The sequence below is a fragment of the Giraffa tippelskirchi genome, chromosome 12 (genome assembly GCF_054371585.1).
Source record: "Giraffa tippelskirchi isolate mGirTip1 chromosome 12, T2T-mGirTip1v1.2.pri, whole genome shotgun sequence".
NCBI classification, from domain to species: Eukaryota; Metazoa; Chordata; class Mammalia; order Artiodactyla; family Giraffidae; genus Giraffa; species Giraffa tippelskirchi.
Genome location: NC_137286.1, coordinates 136,132,045 through 136,148,478, shown reverse-complemented (window position 1 = coordinate 136,148,478; position 16,434 = coordinate 136,132,045). Strand labels below are relative to the sequence as shown.

The window sequence follows — 16,434 nt, the reverse complement described above, 5'->3', positions numbered from 1 at the left end:
CTAAAATGCAAATACGTTTTCTTTATAACCTCCAGCCCTCTTTTAATTCCTCCGGTGCACAGAACACCTTGTAGGTCATCCATGATTCCCAACCCATGTGCTGTGACCACCCACAGTACAGGCACTCCTGGCAGCACCAGAAGGAAGAGGCAGGCAATGTCAGTCCAAGGTGAGGCTTTAGGGGTTAGGATTTTGAAGTCTGAAAATCTCTGTCCTATGAGAGAATGAATTATGATGCTCAGAAAAACACATGACAGGCTAATGTTGATGTGGAGCTCTTGAAAAACCAACAATAATTAAAACGGAACAGCCAGCAAGTCCCCAGCATGCCTGGCCCCTGCATACACCTCCATGGGGACCCACAGACCTCCCCAGGTCTTCAGGGCTTCCCTCTTAGAGATAAATCTTCCACCTGCTGGTGTGTAAGTGGGGTGACCTCAAAAAGCCAGTGTGAGTTTGCCCAGTCCCTTCCCCTGAGAGGTGAGGAGTAGCGGGGGTTATGTCCTATTCTCCTGACTGTTAGGAATGGCCCAGCTTTGTCTCCTGTACATGAGCCACCTTGACTTTCTGCATTAATTTTAAAAAAGTATTGCTTAGAAGGAAAATCTCTTTTGGAAGTCAAGTTCCTGAAAGATTTCCAAACTTTTGGCATTTTGTCTTTTGAGAAGTCTATGGAAGAAATGATGTTGAGGGTGGAGGTGTTTACTTTTGGTGACTTGGATTCATGTTGAGTGTTTGGTTTTCCTTAATAGGGGAGAAGGGAACCTTTAGGGAGGTGACTAGAGGGAGGAGGTAGTTGTGGGATGGAGTGGCTGTTTGGCAGGATGGGCAAGTGTTTCTTTAGTTTTGGGAAAGAAAATTGCTTTCCCTAAGTCTTACTCAGGAGTTAGGCCTCAATGCCTCCCAACTCACTGGTTTAAGATTTGACTTGTGCTTGGGAAAGAGAAGATTTGTAATATTTCTTCCAAAGCAGCTCCTGCAGTGTTTGTTATATGGAGAACCGTGGATGACATCTTTTTTTTTTTTTTAGCTTGGCTTCTGCCATGTTTAATTTTTGACTCCAAGCCTGGTTTCCTTGCGATGCTCCAACCAAAGCTGGGCTCCATTCTCTTAATTTCTGGACATGTACAGTTTAGGGTGGAAAAGATTGGATGTGTTTGTGTCAATGTCTTGGGCTTCCCAAATAGCCCAGTTGGTAAAGAATCCACCTGCAATGCAGGAGACCCCAGGTTGATTCCTGGATTGGGAAAATCTGCTGGAGAAGGGATAGGCTACCCACTCCAGTATTCTTGGGCTTCCCTTGTGGCTCAGTTGGTAAAGAATCCACCTGCAGTGTGGGAGACCTGGGTTTGATCCCTAGGTTGGGAAGATCCCCTGGAGAAGGGAAAGGCTATGCACTCCAGTATTCTAGCTTGGAGATTTCCATGGACAGTATGGTCGATGGAGTCGCAGAGTCAGACACAACTGAGCAACTTTCACAAGGAAGATCTTGTGCCAATGTCTCAGTTCAAAAAGGCTCTTAAAGCAAAAGGTGATGGCAAGAGCGTGCTTCTTGTACATAAACCGTCTTGATTTTCTGTTGGGCTGGGACGATGAGAGAACAGGGGCAAGGGCCAGCTGTGAGCAGAGCTTGTTCATAGGGAATCACATTTCTTACCCTTCTCTGCCACCTTTTTCTTTATTCATCTTAGGCAAAGAGTCACTTGGCATTTTGCCAAATGCATTCTAAGGCACTAGTTGTGATATTTATTGAGTATCCACAGTGTACTAAGCACAGTGTGCTAAGGCTTTATTGTCTTTAAACATAAAATTCTTGCCTAAGGTTAAAACTGTTTGTCTTAGAGAAGATAGTGGATCTGTACATTTTTCTTTTAGATGAGCCATGGATGTAGCATTTTGTTAAAATGCTTTTTAACGAGCAAAAATAAAAGTTAAGCTTGTGTTAAGAAAAATGGATATGACTTGAATTTCTAATGGGGACTTTTTCCTTTCAGGAATGCACCAGAGTAGCTCTGCCCTTACTTTTGGGGAGAATGATTAGTTACTTTGAAGACCCCAGCGTTCCTGGTGCTTTGTATGAAGCCTACATCTGCGCTGCAGTGCTGAGCGCCTGTGTGCTCCTGGGGGCCATTCTGCACCACTTGTACTTAGATCATTTTCAGCGTGTGGGGATGAGGATTAGAGTGGCCGTGTCCCATATGATCTACTGCAAGGTAAGTGTCACTTGGTACCGCACTGTGTGCCTCTACTGAAGCATCAGAAGCGTTTTGTAACTGGCATCATTGATGCTTTACTAGAGAAGCTTGCTATTTCTATCAAGTCAAGTTTGTTGTCATTTAAGCAAACTTTACCAATATATAACAAAAAGTTTTTGAGAGCAAGTCAATCAAGGCCACCTTTAATAAATTTTATCTACAGGCTGTTGCATAATACCCACTAAATTTATAATGAAATCCAATTAAAAAATAAGTATCAAAAGTATCTAGTTGATTTTCAATGTTTTCCCTGCCTAAATCTCAGTGGTATTTATGGAAATTTTGTTATTGTTGATCATTGAAACCTTCATTTACATCAAATTTATGTTTAAAAATGAGTTTTAGTGATTGGATCTATAAAATTAAATCTAGGAAACAATCTATTTGAGAAAGTTTATGATTGTATTTTTGAATTACCCATTTAATCATATTCAATATAATTGTTTTAACTAAAAATATATATGGGCTCCCCTGGTGGCTCAAATGGTAGAGTCTGCCTGCAATGCAGCAGACCCAGGTTCAATCACTGAGTTGGGACGATCCCCTGGAGAAGGAAATGGCAACCCACTCCAGTATTCTTACCTGGAAAATCTCATTGATGGAGGAGTTTGGTGGGCTACAGTCCATGGGGTCACAAAGAGTTGGACACAACTAACTGACTAACACTTTCACTTTCAAAAAAAAAAATATACATATATAAATGGAATCTATGCCAAAAACAGATTCACTGTATTCTACAGTTAAGATTACTTTTAACGGAAAAAAAAAAAAAGATTACTTTTAATGGTGTTACAGAAAATAGTTGGCTATTCATGACAAAGCTTGAAATTTTCCATTGGTTTCAATAATTTTGGAGAGCATTTGTTGCTGTTCATTCAAATTACTTTCTTAAAACTATATTTCCTTTTTTTCTTTAATAAAGATTATAGGTGGTTTTTGTTTTTTTTGTCTGCACTGAATGGAGTGTGGGATCTGTTCACCAACCAGAGACTGAACACAGGCCCAAGGCAGTAAAAGCACTGAGTCCTAACCACCGAACCACCAGGGCCTTCCCTGCATTATAGCACTTCTAATAAGACCTACGTTGATGTGTTCAGTGACTTTGTATTGAGAAATGCCGTAACATTATTCCACAGTTTACTCTGATCTTAACTGATATAAAAGGAGTAAGGATTTCAGATGTCTTTACAAAGAATTGACACAAAAACACTGTCAGTAATTGAAGGGTCCTTTGTAAACTCGATCCTGGATACCTCTTTGCCCTGGACTATTTGCTTTAGAAAAAATCCTTATTTAACTGTGTCATATACTTGAAATTAGATCTTTAAGTGTTTTTGTTCCACACACACGAAAAATGTGGTAATGGATATGTTAGTTGGTTTTACTATAGTAATCATTTCCCAATGTATATTTATATCAAAACATCATGTTGTACACCATAAACATACATAGTTTTTATTTTAAAAAGTCCTCACTGAAAGCTAAAAACAAAATATTTAAATTGAAATTATCACCACTTTTACTTGGTTGCTACTTACCTTGAGCTTCTGTTTCTTGAGAGTACTTATCCTGGAAAAATGCAGGATGATTTCTCCTCATCTTCCCTTGAGCAAAGTGTTGTTAACCTCAGGGCTGTGTGAAGTCAGAGCCCTGGCATCTCGCTGTCTGTGTTTGGCTACAGCATCTAAGCCAGCTTCCTCCTGGGTAATGTGGAGAGGGCAACAGTGACTGTACACCTTAGTCAGAGGTCTGGTTTGTCATTCATCATCATCTTTTTTATTCTGTTGCATCAACTATTCGGAGACAAATACCCAGATTGCCTCATAAATTAGCTAGATGTTTATCTTTCTGGATCATGCTTAGTGTCCATAAAGAAGAAATTTCATCAACACAGCACAGTGAAAACCTTAAGTTAGGCTTGAGGTAATGGTTCAGTCAAAGCTGGCTCTTTGCTGCACAGGTGAGCCTTTGTTCACCAGTTTTTCTTCCTCTTCCCACTGACACTTTGGAAAGTTGCTTTTGGGAAATCCAATCTGATTTGGCACATATGCATGTGTGAATGTAAATCTCTCTCAAGGTGTTTATTTGCCAGCTTGATTATTCTTGAAAAGATTGTCCCTGTATCAAATCAGGAATTATTGGGATTAAACTATGGACATAACCTAAAGTAGTTCCATAAACATGGGAAAGACAAATTTCTTCATGCATAGCCTTGCATCTAGAGTCCTGCTGGGGTATAGAAATAAGACACTTCTTTGCAGGTTACAGGTGGGCTGATTCCTTAGAGCAAAGCTGGTGCTGCCAAGTGGCTCTGAAAGGCCCTTCTGAATGTTTGTGGTTCATGCTCAGGCCCCATCTCCTGATCCCTGGTCCTGGGGAGGAATCAGATTAAGGTGTTAAAGATGGAATGGCTGCTCAGCTCATAATTGTAGTTTATCTGCACTGTGGATTCTGGGCTTGGGCACGTCTCAAGGAGATCTCTAAGGCTGCACATCTGATGCTCCTGAAATGGCCCATTCAGCATTTTCATGCTCTTTTCAGCTGAATTTTGATCTTGTGGGAGGAATCATATGTATTTATTGTCATTTATTTACATTTCCACAGCTTCAATAAAATTACTTTTGATCATTGATTTTTAAAAACTATGATAAAATATATACAACATAAAATTTACCATTTAACTCATTTTAAGTGCACCATTTAGTGACATTAGGTACATTCACCTGGTTGTGGAAACATCACCACTATTCATCTCCAGAACTTTTCATCTTCCCAAATGAACTTCTGCAACCATTAAACACTAACTCCCCAGACTACTCCCCCTCACACCCATCACCATTCTACTTCTCTCTATGAGTCTGGCTATTCTAGATGCCTCACATAAGTGGAATCATACAATGTTTGTCATCTATTTTACATATGGTAATATACATGTTTCAGTGCTATTCTCTCAAATCATCCTACTCTCTCCTTCTCCCACATAGTCCAAAAGTCTGTTATTTACATCTGTGTCCCTTTTGCTGTCTTGCATATAGGATCATCATTACCATCTTTCTAAATTCCATATGTATGTGTTAATATCGGAGAAGGCAATGGCACCCCACTCCAGTACTCTTGCCTGGAGAATCCCATGGACGGAGGAGCCTGGTAGGCTACAGTCCATGGGGTCGCTAAGAGTCAGACACGGCTGAGCGACTTCACTTCCACTTTTCCCTTTCATGCACTGGAGAAGGATATGGCAACCCACTTCAGTATTCTTGCCTGGAGAATCCCAGGGACGGCGGAGCCTGGTGGGCTGCTGTCTTTGGGGTCACACAGAGTCGGACACGACTGAAGTGACTCAGCAGCAGCATGTGTTAATATGCTGTATTGGTGTTTCTCTTTCCAACTTACTTCACTCTGTATAATAGGCTCAAGTTTCATCCACTTCATTAGAACTGACTCAAATGCATTCCTTTTTATAGCTGAGTAATATCCTGTTGTGTATATGTACCACAACTTTCTTATCCGTTCGTCTGCTGATGGACATCTAGGTTGTTTCCATGTGCTAGCTATTGTAAACAATGCTGCAATGAACACTGGAGACTCTTGCAATTCTGGTTTCCTCAGTGTGTATGCCCCCCAGTGGGATTTCTGGCTCATATGACAGTTCTATTTCCAGTTTTTTAAGGAATCTCCACACCTCACTGTGGTTTTGATTTGTATATCTCTAATAATGAATGATGTTGAGCATATTTTCTTTTCATGTGTTTGTTAGACATCTGTATGTCTTCTTTGGAGAAATGTCTGTTTAGTTCTTTGGCCCACTGTTTGATTTAGTTGTTCATTTTTCTGGTATTGAGCTGCATGATCTACTTGTGTATTTTGGAGATTAATTCTTTGTCAGTTGTTTCGTTTGCTATTATTTTCTCCCATTCTGATGGCTGCCTTTTCACCTTGCTTATAGTTTCCTTCATTGTGCAAAAGCTTTTAAGTTTAATTAGATTCCATTTATTTATTTTCTTTATTCTCAGAGGTGGTTCATAGAGGATCTTGCTGTGATTTATGTCAGAGTGTTCTACATATATTTTCCTCTAAGAGTTTTATAGTTCCTGGCATGACATTTAGATCTTTAATCCATTTAGAGTTTATTTTTGTGTATGGTGTTAGATAGTGTTCTAGTTTCATTGTTTTACACGTGGTTGACCAGTTTTCACAGCACTACTTGTTAAAAAGATTGTCTTTTCTCCACTGTATATTTTTGCCTCCTTTGTCAAAGATAAGGTGTCTGTAGGTCTGTGGATTTATCTCTAGGCTTTCTATTTTGTTCCATTGCTATATATTTATGTTTTTTTTGTGCCAGTATTATACTGTCTTGATGACTGTAGCTTTGTAGTATAGTCTGAAGTCAGCAATGTTGATTCCTCCAGTTCCATGCTTCTTTCTCATTATTGCTTTGTCTATTTGAGGTTGTTTGTGTTTCCGTACAAATTGTGAAATTATTTGTTCTAGTTCTGTGAAAAATACCATTGGTATCTTGATAGGGATTGCATTGAATCTATAGATTGCTTTGGGTAATATACTCATTGTCAATATACTGATTCTTCCAATTCATTAACATGGTGTATTTCTCCATCTATTTGTGTCATCTGTGATTTCTTTCATCAGTGTGTTATAGTTTTCTATATACAGGTCTTTTGTTTCTTTAGGTAAATTTATTCCTAAGCATTTTATTCTTTTCATTGCAATGGTGAATGGGATTATTTCCTTAATTTCTCTTTCTCTTTTTTCATTGTTAGTGTATAGGAATGCAAGGGATTTCTGTGTATTAATTTTATATCCTGCAACTTTGCTATATTCATTGATTAGTTCTAGTAATTTTCTGGTGGTGTCTTTAGGGTTTTCTATGTAGAGGATCATGTCATCTGCAAACAGTGAGCATTTTACTTCTTCTTTTCCAATCTGGATTCCTTTTCTTCTTTTTCTTCTCTGACTGCTGTGGCTAGGACTTCCAAAACTATGTTGAATAGTAGTGGTAAGAGCGGGCACCCTTGCCTTGTTCCTGATTTTAGAGGAATTGCTTTCATTTTTTTCGCCATTGAGGATAACATTTGCTGTGAGTTTGTTGAATATGGCTTTTATTATGTTGAGGTATGTTCCTTCTATGCCTGCTTTCTGGAGAGTTTTTATCATAAATAGGAGTTGAATTTTGTCAAAAGCTTTCTCTGCATCTATTGATATATGTTTTTTATCAATTTGTTAATATGGTGTATCACATTGATTGATTTGCAAATATTGAAGAATCCTTGCATCCCTGGAATAAAACCCATTTGGTCATGATGTATGATCTTTTTAATATGTTGTTGGATTCCGTTTGCTAGAACTTTGTTGAGGATTTTTGCATCTCTGTTCATCAGTGATATTGGTCTATAGTTTTTCTTTTGTTTGTTTGTTTTTTTTGTGGCATCTTTGTCTGGTTTTGGTATCAGTGTGACGGTGGCCTCATATAATGAGTTTGGGAGTTTGCTTTCTTCTGCAATTTTCTGGAAGAGTTTGAGTAGGCTAGGTGTTAGCTCTTCTCTAAATTTTTGGTAGAATTCACCTGTGAAGCCATCTCGTCCTGGGCTTTTGTTTGTTCAAAGATTTTTTATTACAGTTTTGATTTCTGTGCTTGTGATGGGTCTATTAAGATTTTCTATTTCTTCCTGGCTCAGTTTTGGAAGGTTATACTTTTCTAAGTATTTGTTCATTTTATTGGAATACAGTTGCTCATAGTGGTTTCTTATGATCTTTTGTATTTCTGTGTTGTCTGTTGTGATTTCTCCATTTTCATTTCTAATTTTATTGATTTGATTCTCCTCTTTTTCCTTGATGAGTCTGGCTAACAGTTTGTCTATTTTATGTATCTTCTCAAAGAACCAGCTTTTAGTTTTGTTGATCTTTGCTATAGTCTGCTTCATTTCTTTTTCATTTATTTCTGCTCTGATTATTATGATTTCTTTCCTTCTATTAACTTTGGGGTTTTTCTGCTCTTCTATTTCTAGTTGCTTTAGGTGTGAAGTTCTGTTAAGTTTCTCTTGTTTCTTGAGGTAGGCTTGTATTGCTATGAACCTTCCTCTTAGCACTGATTTGACTGAATCCCATAGGTTTGGGGTTGTTCTGTTTTCCTTTTTATTTGTTTCTATGCATATTTTGATTCCTTTTTTATTTCCTCCATGGTTTGTTGGCTATTCAGAAGCATGTTGTTTAGCCTCCATATGTGTTTTTTATAGTGTTCTTTTTTTTCCTATAGTTGATATCTAATCTTACCACATTGTGATCAGAAAAGATGTTTGAAATGATTTCAATTTTTTTTTAATTTATCAAGGTTAGATTTGTGGCCCAGGATGTGATCTGTCCTGGAGAATGTTGCATGTGCACTTCAAAAAAAAAGGTGAAATCCATTGTTTTGGGTGAAATGCTCTGTAGATACCAGTTAGGTCTAACTGACCCATTGTACCATTTAAAAACTTGTGTTTCCTTGCTAATTTTCTGTTTGGTTCATATATCCATAGGTGAGAATGGGGTATTAAAGTCCCCCACAGTTAATTGTATTACTGTTAATTTTCCCTTTCATACTTGTTAGCATTTGCCTTACATATTGAGGTGCTCCTATGTTGGGTGCATATATATTTGTAATTGTTATATCTTCTTTGATTGATCCCTTCATCATTATATAGTGTCCTTTTTTGTCTCTTAATACAGTGTTTATTTCAAAGTTATTTTATCTGATACGAGTATTTCTACTCCTGCTTTCTTTTGCTCTCTATTTGCATGAAACATCTTTTTCCAGCCCCTCACTTTGTCTGTATGTGTCCCTAGGTTTGAGATAGGTCTCTTGTAGACAGCATATGTATGGGTTTTGTGTTTATATCCATTTGGCCAATCTTTGTCTTTTGGTTGGAGCATTTAACCCATTTACATTTAAGGTAATTATTGATAAGTAGGATCTCATTACCATTTACTGCATTTTTGGGGGTTCTTTTTGTAAACCTTTTCTGTGTTTCCTGGCTAGAAAAGCTCCTTTAGCATTTGTTGAAGAGCTGGTTTGGTGGTGCTGAATTCTCTCAGCTTTTGCTTGTCTGTAAAGCTTTTGATTTCTCCTTCATATCTGAATAAGATCTTTGCTGGGTAGAGTAATCTTGGTTGTGGGTTTTTCTCTTTCATCACTTGAAGTATGTCCTGCTTTTCCCTTCTGGCCTGAAGAGTTTCTATTGAAAGATCAACTGTTACCCTTATGAGGATCATCTTGTCTGTAATTTGTTGCTTTTCCCTTACTGCTTTTAATATTTTCTCTTTGTGTTTAATTTTTGTTAGCTTGATTAATATGTGTCTTGGGCTGTTTCATCTTGGGTATATCCTGTTGGGACTCTCTGGGTTTCTTGGACTTGAGTGGCTATTTCCTTTCTCATTTTAGGAAAGTTTTTGACTATTATCTCCTCAAGTATGTTCTCATGCCCTTTCTTTTCATCTTCTTCTCTGGGACACCTATGATTCAAATGTTGGGGCGTTTAACATTGTCCCAGAGGTCTCTGAGGTTGTCCTCATTTCTTTTTATTCTTTTTTCCTCTATGCTTCATTTATTACACCATTCCATCTTCCACCTCACTTGTCCTCTCTTCTGCCTCAGCTGTTGTATTGTTAGTTCCATCCAGAGTGTTTTTAATCTCAGTTATTTCATTGTTCATTATTGATTGACTCTTCTTTATTTCTTCTAGGTTCTTGTTAAACATTTGTTGCATCTTCTCAGTCTTTGTCTCTAATCTATTTATCTGTAACTCCATTTTTGTTTTCAAGATTTTGGATATCTTTACTATCATTATTCTGAATTCTTTTTCAGGCAGACTCCCTGTCTCCTCCTCTTTTGTTTCGTTTGAGAGGTTTTTGTCATGTTCCTTACCCTGCTCAATATTTCTCTTCCTTTTCATCTTGTTCAGATTGCTTTGTTTGAGGTGCCCTTCCTGCAGGCTGGAAGTTCCTGCGTCTGCTCCCTGAGGGTGGGGTTGGACCAGTGGCTTGTCAAGGTTTCCTGGTTGTGGGAACTTGTGTCTGTGTTCTGGTAGGTAGAGCTGGATCTCTTCTCTCTGGAATGCAATGAAGTGTCCAGTAGTGAGTTTTGGGGTGTCTAATGGTTTGGTATGGCTTTGGGCAGCCTGTCTTTTAAAGTTCAGTGTTGTGTTCCTGTTTTGCTGGAGAATTAGTGTGGTGTGTCTTGCACTGGAACTTGCTGGCTCTTGGGTGGAGCTTGGTTTCATTGTAGGTATGCAGACTTTTGGGTGGGCTCTTGTCTGTTAATGTTCCCTGGAGTCAGGAGTTCTTTGATGTTCTAAAGTTTGGAGTTGAGTCTTCTGCCTCTGGGTTTTGGTCCTCTTACAGTAGCCTCAAGACTCCATTCAAAGAGATTGGTATACCTTTCTGGGTGCCTGTTGTCCTCCACCAGCATTTAGAAGTTGTTTTGTGGTGAATTTGAATGATCTTTTGATGAATTTGTGAGGGAGAAAGTGGTCTCCCCATCTATTCCTCCACCATCTTGGGAATCCCACCCTACCCCAACTGGCATTAAGAACACAGGTTCCTCACAGGAACATGTATTGAACATTATCCTCATTCATTTCAAAATGCGGAAACTAACACCAAGGTCTTTAAATGACATCACCCACAGAATTAATGACTGATTCCAGATTTATAATCCACATCCCCAATTTTCTTTCCTGAAGGCAGCCTCCTCGTTCTCATATAATCTGGCTCAGAATTACTTAGTTTACTCCTAAATCAGTGGAGTGGGTAGCCATTCCCTTCTCCAGGGGATCTTCCCAACCCAGGGATCAAACCTGGTGCTGCTGCACTACGGGAAGTTTCTTTACCACTGAGCCACCAGGGAAGTCCTTTTATTCTTCAGGTGGGTCCAAGATGCTTGAGAAACAGGGTGGAGGATTTTGCTTCTACCTCTTGTTCCTCTATTTTCTGTCCTTATGGAGGAGGGGGGTTGCTGCCACATCGAAGAGATATTTAACAATGAACGTACATCCCTAGAGCATGGCTGTCAGGAGTCATCCTACTTGTCCTGATGTGCAAGACCCTATGAAAACCCACTCTGTTTTGTTATGTACTAAAAGTGACTGCACAATTGCACTCATCTCACACGCTAGCAAAGTAATGCTCAAGATTCTCCAAGCCAGGCTTCAACAGTATGTGAACTGTGAACTTCCAGATGTTCAAGCTGGATTTAGAAAAGGTAGAGGAACCAGAGATCAAATTGCCAACATGCATTGGATCACTGGAAAAGAGAGAGAGTTCCAGGAAAACATCTGCTTCTGCTTTATTGACTATGCCAAAGACTTTGACTGCATGGATCATAACAAACTGTGGAAAATTCTTCAAGAGATGGGAATACCAGACCACCTGACCCACCTCCTGAGAAGTCTGTATGCAGGCCAAGAAGCAACAGTTAGAACTGAACATGGAACAACAGACTGGTTCCAAATCAGGAAAGGAATACATCAAGGCTGTATATTGTCACCCTGCTTATTTAATGAAAATGCAGAGTACATCATGAGAAATGCTGGATTAGATGAAGCATAAGCTGGAATCAAGACTTCCGGGAGAAATATCAATAACCTCAGATATGCAGATGACACCACCCTTATGGCAGAAAGCAAAGAAGAATTAAAGAGCCTGTTGATGAAATTGAAAGAGGAGAGTGAAAAAGTTGGCTTAAAACTCAGCATTCAGAAAACTAAGATCGTGTCATCTGGTCCCATCACTTCATTGCAAATAGATGGGGAAACCATGACAGACTTTATTTTGAGGGGCTCCAAAATCACTGCAGATGGTGACTGCAATCATGAAATTAAAAGACACTTGCTGCTTGAAAGAAAAGTTATGACCAACCTAGACAGCTTTCTAAAGAGCAGAGACATTACTTTGCCAACAAAGGTCCATTTAGTCAAAGCTATGGATTTTCCAGTAGTCATGTATGGATGTGAGAATTGGACTATAGAGAAAGCTGAGCACCAAAGAATTGATGCTTTTGAACTGTGGTGTTGGAGAAGACTCTTGAGAGTCCCTTGGACGGCAAGGAGATCCAACCAGTCCATTGTAAAGGAAATTGGTCCTGAATATTCCCTGGAAGGACTGATGCTAAAGCCGAAACTCCAATACTTTGGCCACCTGATGTGAAGAACTGACTCATTTGAAAAGACCCTGATGCTTGGAAAGATTGAAGGGGGGAGGAAAAGGGGACGACAGAGGATGAGATGGTTTTAATGGCATCACCGACTCAATGGATGTGAGTTTGAGTAAACTGGGAGTTGGTGATGGACAGGGAGACCTGGCATGCTGCAGTCCATGGAGTCTCAAAGAGTTGGACATGACTGAGTAACTGAACTGAACTGAAAAGTGACTTGTTATCACCACAGGAGTCCAACTCCATATCTTTTTCTCATTTCAGGCACTTCACCTGAGTAACTCGGCCATGAGGAAGACCACCACAGGTCAGATAGTCAACCTGTTGTCCAACGATGTGAAAAGATTTGATCAGGTAAGCTGCCCCTGAGGGGTCCTCTTCCACTTCCAGTCCTTCTCACTGGGTTTAGCTTATGGTTGATGCCAGATACCCGTGTTTGCTGTTGACCAGGATTTGTTGAGTATCTAAGACAAGGGTTCTCTTTATCCAACTCTCATTTCCTCTGTGTGCAGCTTAGATGTAATAATGCATGTTGTCTTTAGGTGAGAAATTTTTTTTTTTTCTGGGATAATCTATGGCATACTTCAGTAATAGGCAGCAGTGTTCTTCCCCAGCTTAAGTTGTGTCCCTAGGGGTCCTCCTGGCATGGACCTTCTGGGCACATGGTGTTGGTGTTGCTACCTGAACTGTCTTCCTCCTCCTCTGGATGATGAAGGCCTGTGGGCAGGGATTGTTCTTTCCCCCACACCCTGTTCAGTGCCTTCTGTATAGGGAGCCTGCGAGGAATAATGCCAAGTGGGTCGTCCCCAGCCAGATACAACCTCTCCTCTGCTGTCTCACCACACTCTTTTTACCCACTTAGCTTATGAGTAGATCATGTAACCCAGGGAGCTGTAGTTGTTGCTCAGATCTGTATTGCACTAGACACTTCTCTTTCAATTATTTATTCAGCAAACGTGAAATAAGATCCCCCTACCCACTTTCAGGGATGAATACTATTTCTTTCCTGGAGAAGCCACAGCCTGTCAGGAAGGTAAATTACTGACAGTAGTTACTGGAGAATGTGTTAGGTACCATAAAATAGGCTTTCCTGGGAGGCCAGGGAGAGATGAGGGCTAAGTTTTGGGACGGAGAGTTTGGGGAAGCCCTGAGCTCATATGTGGTGTAGACAAAATCAACATTTTCCTTCATTGCTGCTGCTCTGGTTCTTCCTGGATGTCCCTGAAGCCAGCCTTGTGCTGCCCCAGAATAGCATCATCTGGGGTAGATGCTTGAGTTTCTGCTTCAGCAGGTTTAAAACCCACTGAGATCATTCCCGTTTAGGGTCCTCTCTATTCTTTCCAAGCATATTATTTCTATAATGGGTCTTTACTGGTTTGTTTTCATACCATCCTAAGAAGGCTTTGTCTTTCTCTTTTAAGGTAATGATGTTCTTGCACTACCTGTGGGTGGGGCCGCTACAGGCTATTGCAGTGACCGCCCTGCTCTGGATGGAAATAGGAATATCATGTCTTGCTGGGATGGCGGTTCTCATTATTCTTCTGCCTTTGCAAAGCTGCCTTGAGAAATTCTTTTCATCACTCCGGTAAGAGAAACACTGATTTCAAAAATTGATGATGTGTAATTGGTAGCATCTGCAGTCTGCTTGATGCTTTTGTTCAAAAACAACAACAAAAAATGCCTTCTTTTGTTTCTTTGTTGCATGTGTTGTAGATGCTTCAGACTTAGCCAGTGGAAGCTCCAGCATCAAGCTGAAGGCTGACCTTTAAGGGGAAAAGTGACAACATTTGCTGACTTTTCCCAACATTGTAACCGAATAAATAGTGTCTTTAAGCAGAATTCACCAATGTCAAAGTTATTTAAACATTATTAAAAGTACTAATACTTTTATATAATATACAGGCCCTTTTCTAGCTACATATATTTTGTTATGTTTGTGTTAGAGCCATTTTCAGGTACGTATGTGTTTGTCTTGTTTATAATTCAGTGTTTTTAATTATCAGTGTCCCAAGGGCAAGATCAGTCTTAATTATGTCTTTATAAAGCCCCATAGTCCCAGCGGTGTATGTAATAGGTAAGTGGCTGGTGATGAAGAGCCTAATGGTAATGAGTTACACCTGAAGCAGGTCACAGAGTTGGAGGTGGGTCATTGTTTAGGTAGTCAGGTGATGGAGATGTTGTGTTGTTTGAAGTACATTGAGGGTTGTTTGTTGGTGCCTGTATGTGTATTTTTCTACGCTTGGAATTTCCTTTGCTCTCTTTGCTGTGGAGAGATGTTCCTTATCCTTTGAGGCTCTGTTCTAATGCTACCGGGTCTCTGAAGCTTTTCTTGTTCTCCTCTCCCAGTGGAATTAGCAGTTCCATCTTATCTGCCCCCAGCACTTTCATCCTATTTTATTACAGCACAGACATTGTCTTCCGGTTAGAGTCAAGGTCTTTTCTGCCTTCCCTGCCCAGCTGTGACCTCCTTGAGCAGACAGTCTGTATCAGATTCATTTCAGGACTTTATTATACATTACTACAAGTTTTCCAAGTTATATGTTGAATTTGGCTATATGTTTGAATTTCTAATTGAAAAATTTTTTTTTCATTTGTACATTTGTCTGTGTTTTCAGCTCAAAAGAGCTGTAGGGAATCATTTGATCCCTGTTCTCTGCCTGTGCCCCCTGCTGCTGCTATGGAAAGTTGGGCTGTGATCACTAAGGCTCATCTCTTACATCTGTCCCCTCAGGCGTAAGGCTGCAGCTCTCACAGATGACAGGATCAAGGCCATCAGTGAAGTCATAACTGGCATCAGAACAATAAAAATGTATGCTTGGGAAGGATCATTTCTAGACCGTATTACCGGATTGAGAGAGTAAGTTTTTATATATATCAAGTCACATTTTGTGCTTTTTTATTTCCTATTTTTACTGAATGAATTTAGGAGTCTTACCAAGTTTTCACATTAATGTAAACTTAACTATACCCCACTCCCATATGTGGCAGTGGGGTTAAGTAGAGTAGTGGGAAGATAATTTTAACCTGCTATTCCATTTACCATACACCAAGTGGCTTGTGGAATCTTAGTTCCAGGGATTGAACTCAGGCCCTAGGCAATGAAAGTACAGAGTCCTAACCACTAGGGAATTTCCTCATTTACCATGTTCTTAAAGGAAAAAAAAAAAAATGCATATATATATATATATATATGCTTCTTACTTATACAGAAATGAAATTCATAATATTTCTTTATATTGCAAATCTCAAATAAGCAATAATTGTAAAATTTTAGTATTTGAGATGATATTTAAACTAAAGCTGTAATTTATGTTAATGTAGTACAAAGGGGAGATTATAAAGGTTGGATATAACTGTATCAGGCCCAACTTTATGAATCAGTATTCTTCATTCCAAACAGCCATGGAAATATTGGGTTTTTAAACATTGTAATTGTTTTTATCTTTAGATAATCATAGATTCATATGCAGTTGCTTATAGTACAGGGACCTCCCATGTAGCCACTGCTCAGTTTCCCTCGGTGGTAATTTCTGGAAGCACTATAGTGCAATATTGAAACAGGATGTTAACAACTATACAGGGAAGATACAAAATATTTTCATCAGGACCAGGATTACACATGTTACCCTTCTATAGCACACCTACTTCCCGTCTGTCCCTACCACATCCTTAACCCCTGTCAGTCACTGGTCTGGCCTCTATTTCTATAATTTTGTCATTTTTAAAGAATGTTATCTAAATAGTACCATACAGTATGTTACCATTTTTGATTGACCTTATTCACTAGGAAGAATTCCCTAGAGACTCATCCAAGTTGTTTCATGTATAAGTAGCTGGTTCCTTTTATTGTTGAGTAGTATTCCTTGAAAATACTGGGTTTTTACTTGCTTTATGTCTGTAGAATTTTTTTCATCTTTGAGTTGAATATCTGATAAGTGTTCATACTTGAGCCTAGGGTGCTTAGAATACTCGGGG

At 39.3% G+C, this 16,434-nt stretch overlaps 1 protein-coding gene across 1 annotated transcript in view; it reads left to right on the top strand.

The window, feature by feature from the left end:
- LOC145528655 (ATP-binding cassette sub-family C member 4-like) overlaps window positions 1-16,434 on the top strand; it is a 115,517-nt gene that overhangs the window by 14,714 nt on the left and 84,369 nt on the right. Inside the window, exons 4-7 of the mRNA XM_081547302.1 lie at window positions 1,995-2,213; window positions 12,724-12,813; window positions 13,881-14,044; window positions 15,191-15,316. Coding sequence (XP_081403428.1) covers window positions 1,995-2,213; window positions 12,724-12,813; window positions 13,881-14,044; window positions 15,191-15,316 — 599 coding nt within the window. The remainder of the gene's footprint in view (window positions 1-1,994; window positions 2,214-12,723; window positions 12,814-13,880; window positions 14,045-15,190; window positions 15,317-16,434) is intronic.